Source organism: Phoca vitulina, unplaced genomic scaffold (genome assembly GCF_004348235.1).
Source record: "Phoca vitulina isolate PV1807 unplaced genomic scaffold, GSC_HSeal_1.0 scaffold68, whole genome shotgun sequence".
In the NCBI taxonomy this organism is placed as follows: domain Eukaryota; kingdom Metazoa; phylum Chordata; class Mammalia; order Carnivora; family Phocidae; genus Phoca; species Phoca vitulina.
Genome location: NW_022589771.1, coordinates 2,200,745 through 2,224,601, shown reverse-complemented (window position 1 = coordinate 2,224,601; position 23,857 = coordinate 2,200,745). Strand labels below are relative to the sequence as shown.

Genomic DNA, 23,857 nt, shown 5'->3' with positions numbered 1-23,857 from the left:
AGCTTTGGTTTATGTCTTTATTAAAGAGCACTCCTGCACTAAGTCCGTGCCGTGATGCCGATTTCACGTTTACACCCACGTCTGGAAGTTTAGATGCCTCAGATTCCTTCCCTCCCCTTGTGACCAGGAGAGAGAGCCATGTCTTCATGTTGTCCTGACGCCTCCCGTGCCCATTGCTACACACTGAGCTTCGGTGTTCCTGCCTCGTATTGTTGCTCTCTGTGGTTGCTGTTTGATTTTGCCCTGTATTCAAAGATGCCTTAGTTAGGATTTTTTTTTTCCCTTCCTCGCGTCTGATTCTGGCTGTCTGGCTGGCACAACCTGTCCTTTTGTATGTTTTGTGTTACCGTTTCAACCGCCAGCTTACTCTTGTCCCAAGTGTCACATGCTGTGATTCAAGGGATTTTTAAGAAGTTGGGGGTGGCGGGGTGTTATGTATGCACAGGCACCTGGCCACCACTCTGGGGGCCAGAGCCCTGTTTGTGCCTTGTGGTTCTTCCTACTCACTGATTCTTAGCGCAAGGCCTCTGGTAATGAAGTTCACGTACTTGTGAAGTTAGTCCTTGGGTAGGCGGGGGACCGAGTGGCAGAGTACACACCGGGTTTGGAGGGGTCCTTTGTGAAATTGCATGTGTTCCCTAAGGATCCTGCTACTTCTGGGTAAGGAGGGAGGTCTGTATCTTAGAAATGCTGCTTCGTAAGGCTCTGTGACTAAAAGGGAACGTCCTTATTTATTTAAATATCAACTTGAAGAAGAAGAAGGGAGTGCTAATGTAACAATATCCCAAACCAAGAAATGTAAGAAAGGCATCTTCGTAGTCTGAGGGAGTGAGTGATAAAACACCAGTCCGACGTGTCCCTAATTCCACAGCTCACTTTGTGGTGAGTTCTGGACCTTTCTGGAGCTCATATTTTCTCATTTGGGGATGAGAAGTTTGGACTGAAGTTCTCCACAGTCCCCCCCCGCCAGCATCAAAATTTTCATTTTTTTTTAAAGTATGACCTGAGCAGCATTTGCTTCTCACCAGTTAGTAGCCATACTGAGGATGCCAAAGGGATAAAATAAAAATGAGCTATCACACGGGTTTTTTTTTTTTTTTCCTGTGCTAGAAACCAAAATTGGATCGTCTTATAGTTCTTCTGCTACACTGGTATATCATTCAAGTGGTTGAAATGTACAAATCTGATTTGCCTTTGCTGATCTGGCCATAGAACATATAAGTGTAGCCATAAGCTAACCACCTGTGGGACTTAAAGCCCCAGAAGAACTGATGATACAACAATGAGGAATCTTGTTGTCTTTTCACCAAATCATGCAAAGGACCAAAGATATGAACAGAAAATAAAGGAGAAAAAGAGCTAGTCAGTGATCCAGATATTTTAAACATCCTGGTATTTGGAGGCATCTGGATAATTCACAGCTTTTTTTTTTTTTTTTTTTTTTCTGGTTCATTTATCATCCAGATGTTCGCCATCATGGAAGTACCGCTTGAAACTCTATTTCAGCTAATAACTTCGAAGTGGAAAAATTCGTATCTTTGTACGTTTGTCCTCCGGGGCTCCACGTCCCCTTACTCTTCTTCTTCTAACTGCGTCTTCTTTTAAATCTCCTGGGAATGTGGCTGTTTTGCCAGACTCTTAGGTGTTACCCATCCCATTTCTTTTTTTAATCTCCATGACCATTCTGTACCCTGTCTGCTTGAATTATAGATTGCATTTGTCAAATAATGACACATGCAATTGGATGTCTTCTAAGACCTTTGAAATTCAACTTCCTTGAGTTGAGATTAAAGTGGGTATTATCCGCACTGCTGCAGTCAAGCTGGAGATGCTCGGAGACCCGCAGGAAAGTTTTCCCGGGCCGGCTGGTTCCAACTGTTAGAGTCTGGAGGGAAGAAAACCAGCTACTTTTTTCTCCTCAGACATAGAACTGGATATACCATGAAAGCTCCCTAAACTGTGGCCCCCAGTTAGAAATGACTCTAAAGTCAGCAGCTCTTTGAAGCATGACTGTCCTTCGGCGTGTCCTGAATGTGTGTTTCTTTGGGCATTCAGGAAGCGTTATCGGTTGTGAGCGAGGACCAGTCATTGTTTGAGTGTGCCTACGGGACGCCACACCTGACCAAGACAGACATGACCGCGTCCTCCTCCGGCGACTATGGACAGACATCCAAGATGAGCCCCCGCGTCCCTCAGCAGGACTGGCTGTCTCAGCCCCCAGCCAGGGTCACCATCAAGATGGAATGTAACCCTAACCAGGTGAACGGCTCAAGGTAAGGCGACCCCCGACTCCTGTTCTCCGGGACTTCTGGTTTTCCTATCCCTTGATCAGGCCAAATGGAAATGAGTCACGATCCTCCAAAGATTGTTTCAGAAAGCAAGGCCATGGAACGGTAACACGGGGCAAAGCTGAGAAAATGTGTTCTCCAGTGGTTTGTGTTGAGGATAGAGGTTGTAAAACCTCGGTATATTTACCGAGAACTCTCTTTGAAGATGTGGTGTTCGATTCTATTTCCCAGGCACACAGGCTCTGTGGGAGGGGGGCTGTGCCCACATATGGCAGAATTCATCTCTGAGGTTTTTATTGCCTGGAAAATAATGCTGTCTTAGTTTTTATGGAGGGAGAGTGTCAACTAGTGGCCAGGCAATGCAGCGTTATGTCCAAGCCGTATGACTTGGCTAACGGGTCTACTTCATATGGCCTCCACCCCCCCCCACTCCTCCCTCCTCTGTCCCCTTCTCTAATGCACCATGCTGTTTCTTCTCGTCTTTACTTACGCTTACAACCCTGCTCTGATGGCATGCCTAAGTATTAACTTTCCTGAGTTTGTCACGATATGCCGGTCACAACAGAATGTGTTATCAAATGCAGAATACTCCCTGACACTCAAAAGCATTTCATCAGCTGTGGGTTTGAAAAGTAAAGTTGATTTTAATTATGATATAAGACCCCAGATATATCCAGAAAGAATGTAAAATCTCAGGACAAAGAAAGGATAATTTCTTTCTTTTTAAAAAAAAAAAATGTATTTATTCATTTTAGAGAGAGAGAGAGAAAGCATGAGCAGGGGGAGGGGTAGGGGGAAAGGGAGAGAGAGAATCCCAAGGCGGGGCTTGATCCCGGGACCCTGAGATCATGACCTGAGCTGAAATCAAGAGTCGGACGCGTAAACAACTGAGCCACCCAGGCGCCCCAGGATAATGTCTTTTAAATGTTGCACAGTCTGACGTGGGATCATAAGAAGAGCTCACACTTGCCGGTGCTGTATCGTGTACAAAGCCCTTTTATATCTAGTGAGCTATCAGTCCTCCAAGGAGCCCTGTGAGGAGTGCTCGTCCCCATTCGATGGAAGAGGAAACTGAGGCTCGAGCATTTTCTGGCTAAGTCAAGATCACAGCTTAAAGTAACTGGATTCAAACCAGGGGTGTTTGACTCCACACCCAGTGCATTTTCCACTCTGTTGCAACTATAATAGGCCCCTTTTGCTACATATATATCTAATGCTAAATGCGCTTTTTATAATTGTCATGTTTTATAAGCGCTGGAAATCATTGCGTCAACTTGTAGTTGATGAAGGTGCCAAGTCACAGTCCCTTAGTGGGAATGTTGAGGTGAGGCTGACGTGCCAAACAGGGAGACCACAGATGTTAGAGCTTTCTCCGGCTCCGAGAAGTCCATGCCCTCGGTGCATCTGGCTGCTTCTGGAAAATGGGAATGGTAACTCTGGTGTTGAATCTTGCTATGATGCTGGTCCTTTAAATGGAATTCAAGCCAAGGCAGGCCCAGCAAGGCGGTAATTCCTAGAGTCCCGAGAGGATGGAAGGACCTTGGTAGAAAATGCTGTCAAAGGGTCCAGGATAGCCACGTCCCGGCCAGTTGATGGTTACGTGTCCATATTTCACAGGTAAACCTATCCATCCGATAGAATGTTTCCACGCTCGTTAACTGGTCGTCGTGCTGTGAGCACTGAGAGTACTTAGTACTTCTTCCAAGGCTAGCTGCCCAGAATACATCAGCATGTGTGTGTGTGTGTGTGTGTGTGTGTGTGTGTGTGTGTGTGTGTAAGACCTTGCCTGTGGGAGAGAGTGGGAAAGAAGACTTCGGACAAAGGGCACTGAGGTGATTTCCAGCCAGCCATGAGCAGAGTGAGCCATGCCCTATCCCTTGTTTCTGGAGCCTGGCCTATGACCAGCTCCAGAAATTGCCAGCCTGGATTTAGCAGCCTCAGGAGGAGACAGAGCGAGGAGGTGAGGATGGTGTCGCAGAAACAAAACCTTCTTTTGTTCCCGTGGTGCTCTCCCCGCATGTAAATAGGAGAAGCCTGCTGTCTTGCAGGAGAAGTGGACACCATTTCTTTTCCCATCAGTAGCCAGCATCCACTTGCCACCTGGCTGGGGCCATGGGCCAGCCTTTCCAGCCTGAGGAGGTCCCCACAGGGGTTCGGGACAGGAACGCCGAGCCTGTCCAAGGGCTGGGTCCCCAAGAAGGACAGAGCTCCCAGGAAGGTTTTCCCACATTCCTCAGCCCGGCTGATGGGGACAGGCCCTTTGGCCATTCCTCTTTGGTGCAAAAGTGGGTCACTTTTCTGGGAAATGCAATCGTTTTTGGAGGAACTGATCAGTTTTCTTGTGAGGGAACAATGGTAACCTTACTACCTTCCTTTCTTAGACCCTCACAAAATTCTAGGATTGCTCCGAATGTTCCCATCACAGGAGTTTCAAAGGCAGTTCCAGCTTTTGAAGCAAACTGTGACGTGTTTTGGTGGTGGCCACCGAGGGAAGTCAGTCTCCTAATCCTTGTCTTCCTCTCGGATCCACGGTGGTATGTTTGGCAGGTGCTGTCTGTGAAGAGAGCACGGCTGACTCCATCTACCTTTGATCAAGGGCCATATGCTTCCTTGATGGAAAATGGCAGGCCTGGTGTGAAATGGGGGGAGGGGCTTCAGGAACCTCCGAGGCTTTGTGGAGTTGAGCTCTGATGAAGATGTCAGCTGGTAACCAAGTGTCATCGTTACGCACCCCCAAGAGACAGGAGGGTGACATGCATTGATCCTCTCTGTAGTAGAGACAGATACAGGGCTCCTGCCCACCCTTGCCAGAGCTCAGCTGTCTGCTGGAGTTGAGTGGGGCCGGCCTGGTGTGTCCATTGAGTTCTCCAGAGAAACAACCGATAGGCTAGACACTTATTTTAAGGAATTGGCTCTGGCAGTTGTATGGGCTGTCAAGTCTGAGGTCTGCAGGGCAAGCTGGCAGGCTGAAAACTCAGGCAGCAGTTGGTCCTGCAGTCTTTCTCTTCCTTAGCGAAGGCTCAGTGTTTGCTCTTTGGACCGTCACCGGATTAGATGAGGCCCACCCACAGTATTAAGGATGATTGCCTTTATTTACTGTCAATGGATGATAGATGTTAACAGCATCCGTGCAAAATCCTCACAGCAACACTTTGATTAGTGCTGGGTTGAGTCGCTGGGTGTGATGCCTTGGCCAGATGGACACAGCAAACTTGGCCATATCTGGTGCTCCCAGAGCCTGTGCTGCTCAGTGGTCGGCGGAGCCGTTGCTTTCGGACCTCCAAACCGAGGCTCCCCTGGGGTGGGCAGTTCCTTGTCACTAAGGGGCTCAGCCTGGCTAGATGGGAAGTGGTAGAGGGGATGGTACGTCAGATTCGTAGTTCCCTGGGACCCAGCAGAGTACTGAGAGGTGGGTGGCCAGGCAGGGTCTGCTCTGCAGAGCACGGCAGGCTGCCTGAAGGGGTGTGGAGGAAGGGGATACTCAAGATCCATTGGCGTAGCTAAGGCTTATTTCATCTAGAGGTCCGACCAGCAGATAGAAGATGGCTGAGGATCGGACCTGCCGGGTTTGCTGACTCACTGCGTGTTACTTACACACGTCAGTTCCAGCTCAATACAAGAGGACCTGACCTTGTATTCACTCTGCTTTCGTTCTGGAGACCTTGAATGGGCACCTGGCTGTACCAGCCCTACCTGAGATATCAGGGGCAGGGGCAGGGTCGTGGAGAAAGGGGTCCTGCCCTGCAGGTTTCGTGGCAGAGACACTGTAGAGGAAGGTGTGAGCACCAGGGACAGGGGTGTAGCTCCTGAACACTCCATCTCCCAGCAGCTCTCCAGAGGCAGCCACCACCTCCCACCAGCTCCCCACCAGCTCCCCCGAGCCAGAAGCCTCAGGCCAGGTGTGCCAGGGACTTAGAGACAGAAGCAAGAAAAGAAGTGTACCTCCTGGCCCCCGGCTCAGCAGCCTCTTCTAATTGTCATAGCTGTGAGCTTTCATGTGGTGGACTTTTATGCGGCACACACACCTCTTGAAGTCAAGTTCAAGGAGAATTTACCTAAGTCAAAAACTGGACTTTGGCTGCAACATGTGGGCTGTTCCCTTTGTGGCCCCTCATTGCTCTTCAGCAGAGACCCCCAAAGACAGGAGCACTCTGTAGCTTGGGTCTTGCCTGAATCTGACCCAGCTCCTTCTGCATAGAATACCATCTTACCCCTATCTGTCCGTTACCCGTAGGAGGAAAAGACTAAGTGCTTTGGGAGGAGGGAGGAACTCCGTTCCTCACCAAACGATGGAATTCTACAAAACCTCAGCCTTTATGTGCTCACAAGCTCCTGAAATGAAATACAAGTGGTGAAAAGAGATCTGTTGCCATTATAATAGCCCTCCATAAAAAATAATAAAAGGAAAACAGGAGAGAAAGGAACCACTGCTTTGTGAGCCAACGGGGAAGTAATTGTGGGTTTGGCTTGGCTGCTACCATATCAGAGGGTACGGTGCATGCAGACACTAATCTCACTGCACGCTGTGTAGACGCAGGACATCATTTCTCAGCCTCAGTAGTCCACGACCACCCTGCCTTCCCCCTTTCTTCACTCCAGCCTGACGCACGAGAAACCCCCACGTGGTCACACAGTGGAGAAGCGTCCGTGCACTCTCAAAGCTGAACCAGCTGTTTGCGGGTGCGGTACACACAGAGGCCCTGCGGGTGGGGAGGGGGGCGCGCTGCTCGCCTGGCCCTAAGCGAGCCCCCTGCTGATGGCCTTCATTGGCTGTGAGGTTGCTAAGGCTGAGGCCACTACAGACAGGCCAAGACACACACGCACACGCACACACACTCACATGCGCACGCGCGCACACCTACGGCCACAACAAAATTGCCTTCCACGAGTAGGCAGGCAGTCCTGTGCGCAGAGCAGCATCCAAGTATCTCTGACTCAGAGAGCCAGCCGGATCTCAGGCGTGTTGCATTGGACATCTCCCGCATCCTTCCACAGGCGAGGAAAATCCCATGTAGGCCCACCTGGAAGCTCATCGCAGCGGGAACATACTGAATTTGTGTGCCACGCTGTGAATCCTGCCCCAGCCCCAGCCCCAAACCACCTGGGGTCATTAACTTCTCGTGTGAGTCAGTTAGGTGCGGGTTCCCTGGTGTGGTGGTTCTCAAGGTCAAGCCCCAAGATCAGCAGCATCAGCACCAGCTGGGAGCTGGTTAGACAGGCAGATTCTTGGGCCCACCCTGCACCTCCTGAATCAGATAAGACTCTGGGCTGGAGCCCAGCACTCTGTGGTTTAATGAGCCCCCTGGGGATTCCCATGCTCACTGGTCTGAGAAGCACTGCTCTGTTGCAGGATCCAGGGAGATGAGAACTGAGTGACCTGCAGAGTGAAGGCTCTGGAGAATACAACGTGTGGAGGTTGGTCTGCTCCCGGGTGGTCTGTCTGCCAGGGCCAAGGAGCGCCTCCCTCACCTCACACCATAGTGGGGTTTTGCCTGGCTGAGCCTGTGCGGGGGACCCTAGGTCTTGCCTCTCTATGTGGTCTGGGAAGAAGATTTGTTGGGTGGATAACTCCAGCCTGGCGTCGGATAGCAAGGGCTTTTGACATAACATGTAATGAGCATACAACCCGCGGTGTAATGAAGATGACAGAAAATGGAGTTGCCTGATTGGCCCATCTTGGCATCAGACATACTGATTATGCATGCGGCCATTCATTCATCCAACAAGTATTTATTGAGTGCCTACTGTGTACAGTCATTGTTCTAGGTACTTAACATACAGTCATAAAACACACAAAAATTCTGCCCTGCTGTATTCATTTTCTCATGCAGAAGATGGCCACTGAATCAGATAACTAATTAAAATATATAGCCAGTTAGATCATGGTAAATGTTAAGAATAAAATAAAGCAGGAAAGGGGGTGGCCATCCTAGGTAGGGTGGCCTGAGAGCATTACCTCTAAGAAAGTGACATTTGAATAAAGTCCCAAAGGTAGCGAGGGAGAATGCCCTCTGGTTAAACAGCAGAATATTGCAGGAAAAGGGGATGCTAAGTGCAAAGACCCCGAGGTCAGCCTGAAGTGTTAGAGGACAATTGTGACTGACATTTAGTGACCCAAGCCACAAACAGGCAATGGGGTCGAGTGATTGTGGGCTTTACTCTGAGTGAGCTAGGAGACCATTGGGGTGCTGCAGGCAAAGGTGAGGGGCGTGATGTTACTCAGACGTAGCAGGATCTCTCTGGCTCCTGTGTTGAAGCCAAGACCTGCTAGGAGGCCTCTGCAGGAGTTAGAGTAAGGGATGCTGGGGCCTGGGTGAGAATGGCAGGGGTGGAGGGTGGGGAGAGGTGATGGCATTCTGGACGTATTTTGAAGGTAGAACTGATGGGCTTTGCTGATGGGTCGGATCTACAGAGTAAGAAAGAAGGAAGTGGGGATGAACCCAGGGTTTGGGGGTATACCCCAAACGAGGTGTAGACAAACCACACTGGGAATCCTCCTGAGATTAGGGCCTGGACCCCTCCAAGTACCAGCCCAGATGTTGGGGCCACGTACTTAGTGCTCATAAACACCAGGCAGAATGGGAGGGGCTCTTGCCTCCTTGCCCAAGTTCAGTGGATCTTAATTCATGAAACCAGCGGTTGTTAACCACAGTGATTGTGCCCCAGGGGACATTTGGCAATGTCTGCAGACATTATTGATTGTCACAACCTGAGGGTGTTCCTGGCATCTAGTGGCTGGAGGTCAGAGATGTTCAACATCCTATAATATACAAGAGAGGATCCCCTCCTTCCACCTCGAAAAGAATGTCTGGCCCCCAATGTCAATAGTGTAAAACTGAGAAAACCTGCCCTAAGTTAACATTTAGTTGGTGTTTCCATCATGCACTGTGTTAGCTGCCATGAAGATGGATGAAGAGAAGCTCATGGCCCATCAAAGGTGAAGAAACTTCTGTGGGATCCCGGGACGAGTACAGAACAGAGCGATGTTCAGGGCCCAGCCGTAGCAGGCATGAGGGTGTGACCCAGTCCTCGGGGCAGGAAAGAAGGCGTCCAGAATGAGCAACATTCATCAGGATCTTCATAGTACACCGTTATTTATTCATAGATTTCAATACACAATATCCCTTCCAATTTCTTCACTAAATTTATGAAATGGCATTATGATTCTACCCCTTTTTTCCCAGATGAAAACCATTGAGTTTCCAAACGTTTTCATAACTTGCTTACATCCACCTGTCATGGGCCCCTGGACTCCAGGCCTGGACTCCTCTCTACTCCCTCAGGCTGCTTCCTTTAGCCAGACAACAGAGCTTCCTCCATGGGACAGACAAGCTAACTGTTCTGTCTCTTGTCTCAGAGGCATTACATCCAAACCCTGACCATTTTGATTTCTTGCAGGTAGTACACATTTAAAAACCATTTACTTGCATCTCATTTGAATTTATTACAGCAGGTCAATTTACCTGCACTCGCCTTCACATTACCTTTGTCAGATGTCTCCAAACAAAACCACATGTTAAAAATTGTAAGCATGGGGGCACCTGGGTGGCTCAGTTGGTTGGGCATCTGCCTTCGGCTCGGGTCATGATCCCAGGGTTCTGGGATCGAGCCCCACGTTGGGCTCCCTGCTCAGCCGGGAGCCTGCTTCTCTCTCTGCCCCTCTCCTCCGCTCATGCTCTCTCTCTCTCTGTCTGTCTGGAATAAATGAATAAAATCTTTAAAAAAAATTGTAAGCGTCATGAAGAGACTTGCCATTCAAGTATATTGGTGGCTCTCAGTAAATATTTGCTGGGGTGACATTAAAAATAAAAAAAATTTCTCAGTATTAGGCTGGTGACAGTTCATGGACCTGATGTTGTTTGTGTTGAGCTGTGCCCAGCAACCACCTACAGAATGGAATCTCGGCTGAAGGTCTTTTAATGCCACTTTCCCTCATTTTATGTGCAACACTCAATATTTGATACTTGTAAGTCATTTGCTGGGACTGCTCTCTCTCCACGCCTTTCTACTTATACTCGTTGAGATTTGACTAATGTGTATTTTCCTGCAATTTCTATAAGACTTCGTGTGTTATGTTAGGACAGTGAAATCCGCAACAACAACCGCATATGCTCCTTTCTGGTTCAGGGTTCTGAATGGAGTTGGCCTGCAAGATGCCTCCTAATTAAGCTCGGCCGTCTTCCAAGGTGTGGGTGGCACAGTGTTGGAGACTTGCAAGCTAGTGAATTTTCCGAACGGTGATGGTGAGGTCAGTTAGTCCTAGCTTGTCCTACTCGTAAGGGGCCTTGAGTCAGTTCATTGGGCTGCAAAAATGAGACACGGACTGAGAGAGCCTCACTCAGGGAAAAGTCAGGAAGGAGACAAAGGCTCTGCTACTGCTTCTCAGTCTGGAGCAGACCTCTCCTCATCCCCTCTCCTCAGCAGCCACTCACAACTGTCTTTGCCATCTCTTGGGATGTCAAGTGGATGGGCGCCATTTTGTAGGGGAAGAAGGCCTAGGAGTCTTGCTCCCCATTATGGCGCATGGGAATCCCATCGGATCACTGTGGGTATTGGCAAAGGGACAGGGGGACCGCTTTGGCATTTTCTGTCTTGAAAGTGAAATAATTTTGGTTAACCGGAATTTACATAGCCTGTTGTGAAAATAAAAACCTGAAGCACCTTGGTGGCTATTGGGCTTAATTCTTTCCTCTCTGACAAATGAAAGTATTCCAAGCAAAAAAAAAAAGACAACTCCCAAGGTAGAAAATATGCCACATCTCATCCTGAGCAAGTAACTATTTATAGAGATCCTATTCTATAGAATATTTTATTTCCAAATGACGAATCCCAAAAGGATGCAATTCTCCCCAGATTTCAAGATCTTGCTGATATCCATTCTCAGCTGTAAAGAGAAATAAAAACTTCAATAATGAAACTCAGGGAACCTTCAAACAAACCCCTTTCAGGGACAAAGAACTAACTGTTGGTGAGTTGGTGGTGATTTTTAATTAACTGAGTCTTCAGCTGCTCTGGAGAGGGGGAAGGGGACCGGACTGGAGGGAAGAGACTGGGATTCCAGGTGTAAGAGAGCATATTTAGTAAGGGTAAAAATAACACACAGCTGCGAAGACAAACATCTACAGTTTCAGTTTGAGCGGAGAGCTCTCCATGAATCACTGCCGAGCTCCACCCGCTGCTCAGGCCATGGGGTCTGAAGCAGCTTTTCCACTGCCTCTGATTCAGAAATAAAACAGACCCACAAATTACCCCGGCGCCCTCCAGACAATCCCTTCCTTGTCTGGGGTCCTGAAAATACCTTTTGTGGTGACTTACCTCAATTCATGCTATGAAACTCGATTAGGAGTTTGTTCAGTCGATTAGGAGTAAGTATGTGCTTTTAGGGTTCTTAGGAAGAAAACCACCTGAGAAGGGTTTTTTGGTATTCGGGTCTGAGACAGGCCCGGAATGCATGCCCGGGCCAACCTCCCACGGAGGGCCCTCTCTCGGAACTGACCTCTTTGGGCTTTTAGGGCAGAGCCGCCAAAGAAAACCTTTGCATTTCTCTCACATAGCTTCATCACCCAATAAACTAAAAAGAACATTCGGGAAGATAGTCACATTCTAGTAAACAGTGACGAGCTGAAGACTGCATGAGGGTAACGTTAGCTTGCTTATCCACATAAGAGTCAGGGTGATAGAGAACATGGTCTTCGAGGGCAAAGGTAGGTGGAGTCAGGGAGAGGGCTTTCTTCACTCAAATGCACACACCAAGAGAATAGGGACACCGGCGAATCCCTAGCACCTGGGACAGGGCCTGGCAGAGAGATTTGCTCCATAAATACTCTGGTTAAAGGGGCTGAATGGATTGAGAAGACCCAAGGCCAGGGGAGGATCTAGGGAGTGTGGGTTTATCCAAAGGTGCTATGGCCCAATGAAGGGCTTAGGCTGCACGTACCCAGCATGGGTTTGTATTTGGGGAAGATCAATCTGGAAGTAAAGCATGTGGTAGACGGCAAGGCAGTGGAAGTTCTCTCTTAAGGGCAAGAGGAATTCAGGGGTAAGAAGAAGAATGGGTCTTGGAAAAATAGGTAGATTTTCAAGAGGCTTGTGGGTTTGTCTCTACCCACTTCTAGAAGTATATTGATGTTCCAGATTTGATTTTGACGTGCCTTGGACTTTTTCTAAGGCCCTAGGGCCTCCGCTAACTGTTGTGAAGTGAGGGTGAATCACAGATTTAATGTGGCTAGTGAGCTCAGGGTTGTCGCCTGGGGCTGTGTTCGGCGACCTTCTTGGATAAATGAGGTCCATTCACACAGCACAGACCACAGCGCAGGGCTGAGGCTCCATTCTTGTCAAGCTAATGGCCATGTCTGTGCCATTCACTGTGGGCTCTTTCCATGATGGAATCTCTCCTGCTGTAAGTAGTCTCTGATGTGAGAAAACCGATGTCAGATGCCAAGTTTATTTTATTTTTCAAAAACAAAGCCCCGGCTTTAATTTCTCAGTACATTTTCACAGGTGCGTTACCGCTTTTAAAAATAAGGTATTATGTGTAGCAACAGCTAAATGAAGCTTTTGTCCCCGGCTGTGTTCCACTTGATCTTAAAACCTTAGACTGACTATTTTCCCAATGGTCCAGCTTCTGTCCTGGTCCTCAGTTCTTGGGCCCACGTTCTGGATCAGATTCCTTCCTGCCGTGCCTCCTAGTGTGGGGACCTCTCCTTGGATTTCCTCCCGTGCTCGCCAGTGTAAGCCCATCATCTCTGCCGAGCGTGCTCAGTGCTGAGTACCTCAAGGAAGTATTGTGGGGGGGGAGCATTTGATATTCAACTGGAAATTGAGATGATCAACCTTTTTTTAAAAAAACCTAGACTAATCAAAATTCATACGTATGTCCCCATCAACACGCCATCTCTGGCTTCTCCCTGGAGGACTTGTCTGCACGTGGGTACCCCTGCTCAGCTCACATCTGCGAATCTCTCCATGACCGCCTTCGGGGCCACTCCCAGGATATCCTTCTGAAAATACCCAACAGTGATGAAACGGAGTTTTCTGAGGTCCGTTCAGTTATGTTTCACGTCCATGAGAGGGACTGTTCATGTGGACTTACCAGGTGAGGTCCTAGAGTGTGGTGGCCAAGTGCTTGGACTCAGGACCCCTACAGCCTAGGTTCAAATCAAGTAAGGTCTGTAAATATTTGTTTGCCCACAATGCATTAGGCACTCTCAGAGGCGAATTTGTGTTTAAAGCACAGAAATAGAAGATTGTGGAAACTGGAACATATAGCATTCCATCTCTCAAGATCTTTTTGCCTTTCCATTATTTCTATTTTTTTTTTAAAGATTTTTTATTTATTTATTTGAGAGAGAGAGAATGAGAGAGAGCGAGCACATGAGAGGGGGGAGGGTCAGAGGGAGAAGCAGACTCTCTGCCGAGCAGGGAGCCCGATGCGGGACTCGATCCAGGGACTCCAGGATCATGACCTGAGCCGAAGGCAGTCGCTTAACCAACTGAGCCACCCAGGCGCCCTCTATTATTTTTGATATCCCTTCCCTGATCTCTTAGGTTGCCTGATTTTTTCCAGAGTGTCAAGAAATGGCAAGTATGGAGGACTAGCTGAGCACGTGTAGTCTCTTGATTTCTGTAGCTGAAGCAGCTGAGACCTGTGTGCTTGGAGCACCGTTTTGTTACCAGTCCCCTGGTGCTGTGTGGAATGCTTTGGATCTGTGATCAGACACTGGGAACTGCGTGCTGTATCGCCCATTCTCTTCAGGAGAAGCCATGAGAGAAACTTCTGCTTCTGCTGAGTAACTGGTTCATCTTTATGTTTCAGACCCTTTGAACTGTAACAGGATACACTTCCTTCTTTGCTTTGGCTAGTAGGAAGCTCAGAGATAAATAGGTGTCCTACCTCTAGCAGCTATAAAGAGTAAGCCAACTCAAAGTGCTGATATTATTTCATGATTAATTCCTTTTCTGCCTTACATTCCATTCACTTCCATTCCTTTGATTATTCATGTTATCATTTTGTATGCATTTGTATGCATTTTTATATCTGCCTTATATCATGTTGTCTTGTATGCAATCTTATAAACTACATGTAGTTTGAGGAAGGGTAGGGAAATAAAATATATTCAAAACCACCACACATCCACATAAATATAACTCTAAAGTTGCAGAGGAAAATGATGGAATCTCCTCTTTGGAAATATGTTCACATAAACTAAACATTTGTTGGTCTAAGTATCTTCTAGAGAGTCATGCCTGGGGGCTTGGGAATGGAGCTTCTTCCAGCCCCTTGATTCTGAAAGTCTATGAGAACCCAGTGGGGTTTGGGGACATGTCCAATTTCTCACCTGAATTTAAATTTAGTGCAGTTTCCAATTTATTTGATATTCTTTGCCATGTCCCTTCACCGTTATTTTGAAATACCACTGTGTCATAAGAAGTCAGTGCTCATTATCTCAATTCACATACTCTTTACGAGTGGTTCGTTCATTGAGGCTCAACAAGCCAACTTAATTGGGCATGAGTGCCCAGTTATCTGAAGAAGAACATCAATGCCCATCTTTTTGATCACAAAGGTAGAAGGGGCTTTCAGCACTATTCCCTGGTGTGACCACAATTATGCACACACACCAGGGAGATCTGAGAGGTTGCTGCTGAGACTAGACTTCTAAAGCTATGTGGCCCCAAGGGGGAGGTGGGGGAATTGGAATTGTGAAGTGATATGGCACCCCAGCTGTTGTCCAATGCCTTCACAAAATTCTTCCCTCTGCATCAGCCTTCCCCTCCCGACGCGACCTCAGCCCAATGTAGGTTTTCTCCTGCTGTAACAGAGCTGTCCTCCCAGCTCCTGTTCCCTCTACTGATGCCACATTTTCTATGGGATTGTCCGGACTGGTGGTTTTCGGGTTACAAATAGAACCCAGACCTGAAAATGTGCATTTGAGAATGTGGTTAAGACATAGTAATCCTTTTTTTTTTTTTTTTTAAAAAGATTTTATTTATTTCTTTGAGAGAGAGAGCAGGAGAGAGGAAGAGTACAAGCAGGGAGGGGCAGAGGGAGAAGCAGACTCCCTGCCGAGTGGGGAACCCAACACAGGGCTTGATCCCAGGACCCTGAAATCATGACCTGAGTCAAAGGCAGACACTTAACTGACTGAGGCACCCAGGTGCCTCAAGACACAGAAATTTATTTTATTGTGGTAAGAACACTTAACATGAGACCCACTCTTTCAACAAATTTTGGGGTGTACATTATTGTTGACCAAAGGTAGAATATTGGAGAGCGGGTCTCAAGAGATTTTTCATCTCCCTTGACTGAAACTTGATGCTTGTTGATTAGGAACTCCCCATTTCTCCTCTCCCTAAGCTCCTGGAAACCACTTCAATTGCCTGAATTTGACCACGTTAGACACCTCATGTAAAAGGGAGTATTTGTCCGAAGTATTTGTCCTTCTGTGACTGGCTTATGTCACTCAGCATAACGTCCTCAAGGCTCATGCCCTGTCAGAGTCTGCAGGATTTCCTTCCTTTAAAGCAGACTAGCATTCCACTATTGTATACACCACATTTTCTTTGTCCATTCACCCATGGGTGGACAATTAAGTTGTTTCCACACCTTGACCATTGTGAATAGTGCTGTAATGAACATAGGAGTGCTAATATCTCTTTGAGATTCGGATTTCCATTCTTTCGGATAAATATGCATAAATGAGATTGCTGGGTCATATGGTTGCCTTTTCTAAAGACTTTCAAGGAGCCTCCATTCTCTGTTGCATTGCAGCTGCACCATTTTGTATCCCCACCAACAGCGTGCAAGGGCTCCAATTTCTCTACATCCTAGCCAACGTTTATTATCTTTTGTTTTTTGTACTAGCCATCTTGACAGGTGTGGGGTGATCTCTCATTGTGATTTTGATTTCCATAATAACTTCTGTGTGCCCCCAAAAGAAAGAATCATTGAGAGAAATATCTTGAGTGATGCCTATTTGCAATAAAGAAATTCATCCCCCAAACAATAAGACAGAGACATTTCACATTCACCAAACGATTATCCATTTAGCAAGCATCTAATGAATTGCCTTAGAACTTTTACAGAAACCGCTGGAAAACACATGTGCAAATACTAAGAATACAATATTTAAAGTGATGCTCTTTGCTATGTGCATTTCAAAAGCAATGCATTGAACGTCCAAGTCCTTATCATGGTGGAGTAGAGATCACGTGACCCTCTCTCTTAGGCAGGGCCTGATGCCGGTGGAATACCAAACTGTTCCTGGGAAGTTTCTCCGGGCTGACTTGCAAACGTCAGTATGCACAACATCTGTGGAGTCACAGTGCAGTAAGCCAGGAGACAGATTTCTGCAGCATGGGGCTTTCCTTATCACACCTGGGCCACGAGCTGAACATGTATTTGTTGGGAGACTTTCAAATAGACACTTGTCAGTTCTCTGAATCATGTTAAGATTCTCTTTTCCTTAAATAAAGCGGTGTCTAAATAGATGCCTCTGAAGAAAATTTTCTACTCCAAGAACTGTCTCTGTCTCTTACTTAGGTTTTTTTTAAGACGTGTCCTGGTTGGGTCCCACACCTGCCGTGCCGGGTAATGAACAGGGGCTACAGCGATGTCCTAGAATAGGAACTGTGCATGTGTGGCAATGCATGCCTTGACCAGAGTAACATATGGGCGGGGAGGTCTCAATGCCTTTCTGAAATTAAGGCCTATTTTACCTGGTAAGGACAGCATCTTCCCTTTCCTTGGTGGAGGCGTCCTGCGTGTGGACAGTGGGTGAGGCTGTCCAGCTTCACGTCTTAGTTCAGACCCCTCCTGGCTCTGGAGCCTGAACAAGGCCATTCTCTTTTATGCACTCGGTTTAAACCTCTGAAAAATAGAGATGGTGCCCGCACCTGCTGCCCCAGGCTGTAAGAGGACTGATAATGATTAGGCTCACAGGACAGGGCTCACCCCTATATATGCTGCTTTGGGGCTGTGAAAATTCCCAAGAGGATAAACAAGGAGAAATGACTGAGAAGCAAGAACAGCACACCTGGGGCCCCTGTGCCTTGATTACCTGCTTGAGTCCAGCATGCTGGAGGCCTGTGGTGTGACCCTCTCCCCTCTTTGGGGCTGCCGTTCCCCTAGAGTTTTTACAAAAACTATTTGAAATGATCAAGAATGAGGTTCCATTCTTTCTTCCTCTGAAGCTAAAACAGAATACAATGTTCCGAAGGTGCAGCTTTTGAAGATCGGGTCTGAGGGGTTCACGTGGCTGTTTTTGCACAATGGAAGCTGGATGGATGAACATAGGAGTGCTAAGATCTCTTTGAGAAAGAGAAAGCTTACCTGTCTTGCTGGAGAAGAGAGGATTTAAGGTGCCTGGTCTATAGCGGTCTAAACAGATGAGCAAATGAGTGAACCTGCAGTGCTCACCTAGACTTCATCGAATCACGCTCATCCACTGAGCAGCATCTAAAACCTTTTCCCGAAAGAACCAAATCTTTTAGACTCTGTCCTCTAGTCCCTAGTAACTCCTCTCCTTGAGGCAAATAGAGCAAAACACACACCCTCCACTCAACTGATGGAATTTTCCAAAGGGATAGGAAACTAAGTCTCAAGTGAAGACATTCCATGTTGTGATATTAGGATGGGGCTTCTAGAGATAAGTGTTTGAAGCCAGGAAAAGTAGCATCAGCAGGAAGTAATGCATGTGTAGGCAGCGGTGGAAATATAGAGAATCTGCACCATGGGAACTCAGACTGTTTTTGTTTTTAAATTTCCTTCATGTTAGCACAGCTGTGAGGATGCCATGAAGCAGGACCATGTATTTCCAGGCCTGTGGTAGGGCCCTAGTCCTCTGACCCTGACCATGATCTTTACCCATAGACGTACCTGCTCTTTCCTCACCATCAGCCCTAAGGTCCCTCCATCAGCACCAGGCATGTGTGCAAGTGATGCTGGGAAGAAACTTCGATTTTTCAGAGTTCTAAAGATGCTGAATGAACTCTTCCCAGGGCACTGCCCCTCAGTCTGCCCTTTCTGTCCACACCTCTGCCATGCCTTTGGCTCTTGAATGAACTTCTCCATCCCACCCCAGCCCTGTCCCACCCAGAGAGTGCCCTTCTGCCTCAGATGGTTTTGACCTTCTGAGACTTGAAGGTCAGGTCCATGCCAGGCCTGTAGTTCCATGATTCCACAAGTTGGCTGCAGAGCTCCAACTAGTGAGGTGTTTGGAGAAGTTGAAGAAAAGCTCATTGGAGTGGAGCCACAACCTCAAGGCCTGAGACATGGGAGGGAAATCCGACATCCAGTGAAGATTTGGAGATTCCAAAGAGCACTAAAACCCTGTGTTGGGTAGAACCCGAGAGGCAATTGCCAGAAATCCACCTTAGAAGATGTAACCCAACTCTCAGGATCCCTCAACTACAGTGATCTTGAGTTAACGATCTGTGGGTTCACCTTCAAAGAGGCATCGACGTATTTTTCTGTTTCCTGGTTAAGCTGGATTTTCCATTTGGGGTTTCCCCATTAGATATTTTACCATATCCTATAACCTTCAAATCTCACTGACTATATATATTTCCAGAAAAAAAGGCAGGTTTGTCTTGATCCAAATGACCGTGGCTGCCTTAGTAACAGTAGCCCTGTGAACGGTTACCCGGGTGCCAGCAGCTGGGCCCTTTCTGCATCCTCAGAGCTGGCTTCACACCCCATCCCAGCCTCGGGGCTGCTGAGTGCTCTCTCCCACTGCCTCCCAGGGTACCAGGCCTGCCTGCGTCTCTGCCCTACCTGCCTGTACTTCCGCTGGGGACATGGTGAGCCTTCAAAGCTCCACATCGAAAGATCGGCGGTAGGGATTTGAAACTGGAAAACAGGCTTTCATTCTGAGTTTTGGAAGAGGACTGTCGTTCTAGGATAAGCCTGGCAGAGTGCCTTCTGAGCTGGTGTCGCCTCCAAGCATCTGTGTACACAGCCCGTTGAGAGTTGCAGAGAGAGGACAATGGCAGCATGCTCTTCCCTGCAAGTGTTTCCAAACACCTGTTGCCAGGGGAGTTTTGACATGACAGTTTCAGAAGGAGTTGGCTTAAGAAACAGAAGCCAGGTGGCAGCTCTGCTTCCCCCATGCCTGGCCTGTCCTTCAACCGAGCATGGCCACCGTATTAGCCCAGCTCCGGCTGCAGTGACAAAAGACCACAGCCTGGGGGGCTTACCCGACAGGAATGTATTAATCTATTTCTCACAGGTATGGAGGCTGGAAGTCCAAGACCAAGTTGCTGGCAGGGTTGGGGTCCGGGGAGAGCTCCCTCCTGGGCTGTGGATGGCCAGCTTCTCTGTATATCCTCAGAGGAGACAGAGAGGGAGAGGCCTCTGGTCTCTTCTGCTTCTTGTAAGGACACTAATCCCATCACGGGGGCCCTCACCCTCATGACTTCATGGGGACCCCGATCGCTTCCCAAAGGCCCCACTTCCAAATACCATTACATTGGGTGTCAGGCCTTCAAGAAAGGAGTTTTGGGAGGACACGGTCATTCAGCCCAGAGCAGACACTGTATTTGCCCTTTGACGCTTCTCTTCTCTCCTCCTCCTTCATCAGCCTCCCCACCTCACCCTTCTTTGGTTCTCTCTGTGTATCATAAGAAGACTGGGAGGCAGGCTTCTCAGTGGCAGCAATAATGGGAGGATTTATCTTCTTCCCCTTCAGGAACTCCCCGGATGAATGCAGCATGGCAAAAGGCGGGAAGATGGTGGGCAGCCCAGACACTGTGGGCATGAATTATGGCAGCTACATGGAGGAGAAGCACATGCCGCCCCCAAACATGACCACGAACGAGCGCAGAGTCATCGTCCCGGCAGGTCAGATGCTCATACTTTGCTCAGTCCACAAACCGTGCTTTTCCAGAGCACCATTCTGCTTTCTCTTCCTGCCTCTGGCTTCCATCACCCTCACTGGTCTAGAGGACCTATTGTACATGGAGGCCAGCAGGAGTCTGGCCACCTTTGGTGAAATGTCCACCGATCAGTGTGTGTGTGTATGTGTGTGAGAGAAAGAGAGAGAGAGAGAGAGAGTGGAAATCCATGAAGTGACCTCTCAAGGGAAAAATTGCCCTTTCTCTGAGATTATTTGATGTTAGGTATTTTTTTTTTAAAGAAGTGTTACTCATACTAGATGGTAGGCTTTTGAAAAAAAAATCTTATCTGGCAAAATAAAAAGCTGGGAGCTGTGTACTGCTTGTTCTCAAAGTCAAAAATTCCAGCTATCCCTGGCCTACAATACAGATTCTGAGAACCAGAGTAATTCTCTGCCACAGAAGTAATTCTAAACTCAAACCAAAGCAATAGCTGTGAATTTGAGGGAAATGCCAGGAACTTACTTGTTGAGCCAAACTGAAGGGACTAGGAGAGGTGACTTACACACAGCTCCTCAGAGGAAACATGCTGCATAAAACCCAAAATACCAGGGCCACAGTGATGATTTCCTGAGTCTTTAGTCAATGTCAGGGTTTTTGGTGAGCAGTTTGGAGACACCATCTCAGGAAATCTTGGGAAGTAGGAATCCTTATCATGATTTCTCTGATGAGGAAAATGGAGCTCCCAGAGGTCAACTAACTTTTTCTGGGGCCTACAATTAATAAGAGGCTGAGTTAGAGTTCAGATAGGCCTTCCTGCCCCTTCGTTCTCTTCCTGGAGGTGCTGGGTTCAGTCTCGGCTCCTGAGACAGACCCTGTGGGCTCCCCTCTGTCACTCCTTGAGGCTGGCCATCTGGTCGCCCTGTGGCTCTGCTTCAGGAGCCTGGACTTATTGTCACTTCAGCCTGAAACCCTTGATTCCAGGTAGTTCTGTCCTTCATCAGGGCTCAGTGCAAATGTCTCCTCAGAGAGGCCTTTCCTGAGGGCCCCCCACCTAGAGCCATTCCCGACTCCACCCAGGGACCTCAGCCCCCACCTGCCTTATTTGTCTTAATGGTGTTCACTCCCATCTGTCATTATACTGCACATTCATGTGACCATTTGCTTATTAGCTTCCTCCCTCCATACAGCCTCAGCCCCCCAAAGGCCCAACCTCTGTGGCCAAGCACAGCACCTGACATGCAGTAGGTGCTCAAGGAACATTAACTGAGGGGAGAATGGATGAAAGGATACCTGTGTGTGAGTGAGGTTTGCACAAACTTGATTCAGCCTTGCTCTAGGGGTCACCTAAATTCATCTCTATGAAGTGTGATGGTGAATGGGCTCCAGTCCCCTCTGTGGTGTGATTCCCATCCCACTGTCCCTTAGTCTGTGTATGATCCCCATCCTACTGCCCCTTAGTCTGTGTACAATCACTTTCATGGACTTCTGTCGCCTTCCACATACACCGAGAAGTACAGAGGACCTGGCTGAACATCCAGCTTGGGCTCGTGGACTGAGCTTCACTTCAGGATTGTCACTGGCGAGGTGGGGTGGTGGGGTGGTGGTGGCTTTCAGCAAACTGCATGAAGCTGCTTTCGTGTGGTTGATATGAAAGGCATTATCCTTCAGGGCCATCCCTCATCTTGAGGCATCTTGTGAGACTTTTACTGGAAACAGTGGAGGTGGAGTCTCATGTGGGCCTGATGACAGGGACAAAACTGGTTTTGATGTTGATTGAAAGGCAGTTGACTTTTATACGGAAGCCCTGTATTTGGTTTGATCACGGCGGCTGAGCTACTTACCAGAAACCCGTGACTCGCTCCTGAGCTGGAGAACAGAAGGGGGTTCCTGCTGATGGGGAAAAATATGGAGATGCAAGTGTCCAAAGCAGGCAACCTAAAAGAGGCTGAGAGCAAGGGTGTTCCTGGGGAGAAATGGAGGGCAGGGATGCTGTTGCCTCAGCTGCTATCTGGATATGAACAGAATGAGGTAGGAACCCAAAGGGCGCCCACCCACACCTGTCTCTCCCTTAGCCTTGTTTCTTAAGAGTGTCATTTCTTCAGTTCAGGCAAACAAAGTTTTTCATTCTCTAAGATGGGAGAACCATTCCGAGGAGAGATTCTTGTCTTGGTTCTTCATAGAATCACAGACCCAGGAGGTAATGCGTGGTGCCACTCACCCTGTTTACCGCTGGGGTCGTATTTCTCTCAGGGGGTCAGCGTGCTTTGAAGTCATCAGTATCATTTCCAACAGGGACAGACTTGAGGGTTTCTACCTTAAGGGAAATGTTGAGAAAACAGGAGAGATATTTATATGGGGAAGAGGCAAAGAACCAATTTAATTGAGTCAGAGCATCCACCATTCCTGATACTGTGTAGTAGGTGCTCATTACATGTCAGTTGGATGGGTGGAATGATGGTCATGCAGATTGGCTCATATTTAAGGTTTTGTGTAAAGATTGGTTTCATCCCCTGAAGAAAGTCCTCTTTCAGCTGTTCCCTCCTTTGGTTGCTTCACACCAATGCAGGCAGTTATTCAGTTAATAGTGTTTGTAAGAGACCTAGTTGTGGCTGATTTTGCAAGTTGTGAGTCTTTCAGTTATTGGCCAAGCTTCATGTATGTGTGCTCATACACAGACACGCAGATGAACACACACACCCCACACCCACATGCACCCACCCACCACACATCCATCCCCCCACACCCAACCACTCACCTCCACAAGCCCCCCCACCGCGCGCACACGCACACATACAGCTGCATTGCACAATCCAGATAATTCCCCAATGTGGCCATGAGATTGCAGACCCTGGGGGCAGCTCCATCAGCTGCTGCATCTCCTTCAGCCCGAGTTCCAGGACCCGGGACCCAGGCACCTCATGCAGGCACATCTTGGCCATAGAGTGCTCTGCACACGTAGATGGAATTCTCCACACCTGGTTCCACCTGGCACATAGAGTTCCTACTAGGTAAACACATGAATGACACTCACAAGTGCAAATCATAAAGATAGCTGAAAAAATTATTTATTTCTAAACATTGGCTTTTAAAACTCAAACTTTTAAATCTTGCACAGTTGCAAGAGGTGGGTGTCATTCGGTTCCAAGGTGTCCACAGGCAGTGGAAGGGGATGCCTCAATTAGTATGTGATTAAGTGTTCATAAGATAAAAAGGAAAGTGATATGGGAAGGATGGCCCAGCTGTTCATTCTGAGTCTAGAGAAAAATGTGTTCCTTGGTCTGTCATAGGAGAGGAGCAGGGAAGTCATGAGAAAAACACTCAATCAGTGAGACCAGCAGACATTCCAGAAAGCCCTGGCTTATACCTGGTGTCCTGGAAAAATTGTGGATTGTGCCTCTCCCTCTCAAAGTACACCAGTTAGACAATAAATCACATTGGTACTTTTTTATCTACCTGTCTGTCTGTCTGTCCATTTGGTGTACATCTGTATGTCTAAGTCTATATCTCATGGGGTTGGGCTGTTCCTGACATGGTTGTAGATTATTCTGTGTAGGTCATTCAGTGAAATCAGTCTTACGAGGAGCTAGACATGTGTGGCCTGGTGAAATGGCACTTTGTTGGTTGGCTCAGCTGGATTTGGACATCGACGGGAAAATGTTTCTCCAAGTACGATCAGAACCACTTGCATCAGGATTCCCTGGGAGACTTGTGATTTGAAAATGCACATTTCCAAG

At 47.9% G+C, this 23,857-nt stretch overlaps 1 protein-coding gene across 3 annotated transcripts in view; it reads left to right on the top strand.

The window, feature by feature from the left end:
• Positions 1 to 23,857, top strand: part of ERG (ETS transcription factor ERG) — a 183,569-nt gene that overhangs the window by 122,995 nt on the left and 36,717 nt on the right. For 2 of the 3 annotated variants that reach the window (XM_032392510.1, XM_032392511.1), the window contains 2 exons: positions 2,056 to 2,273; positions 19,976 to 20,127. In XM_032392510.1, the coding sequence (XP_032248401.1) occupies positions 2,056 to 2,273; positions 19,976 to 20,127 (370 nt within the window). The remainder of the gene's footprint in view (positions 1 to 2,055; positions 2,274 to 19,975; positions 20,128 to 23,857) is intronic. The other variant, XM_032392512.1, reaches the window with a different exon arrangement.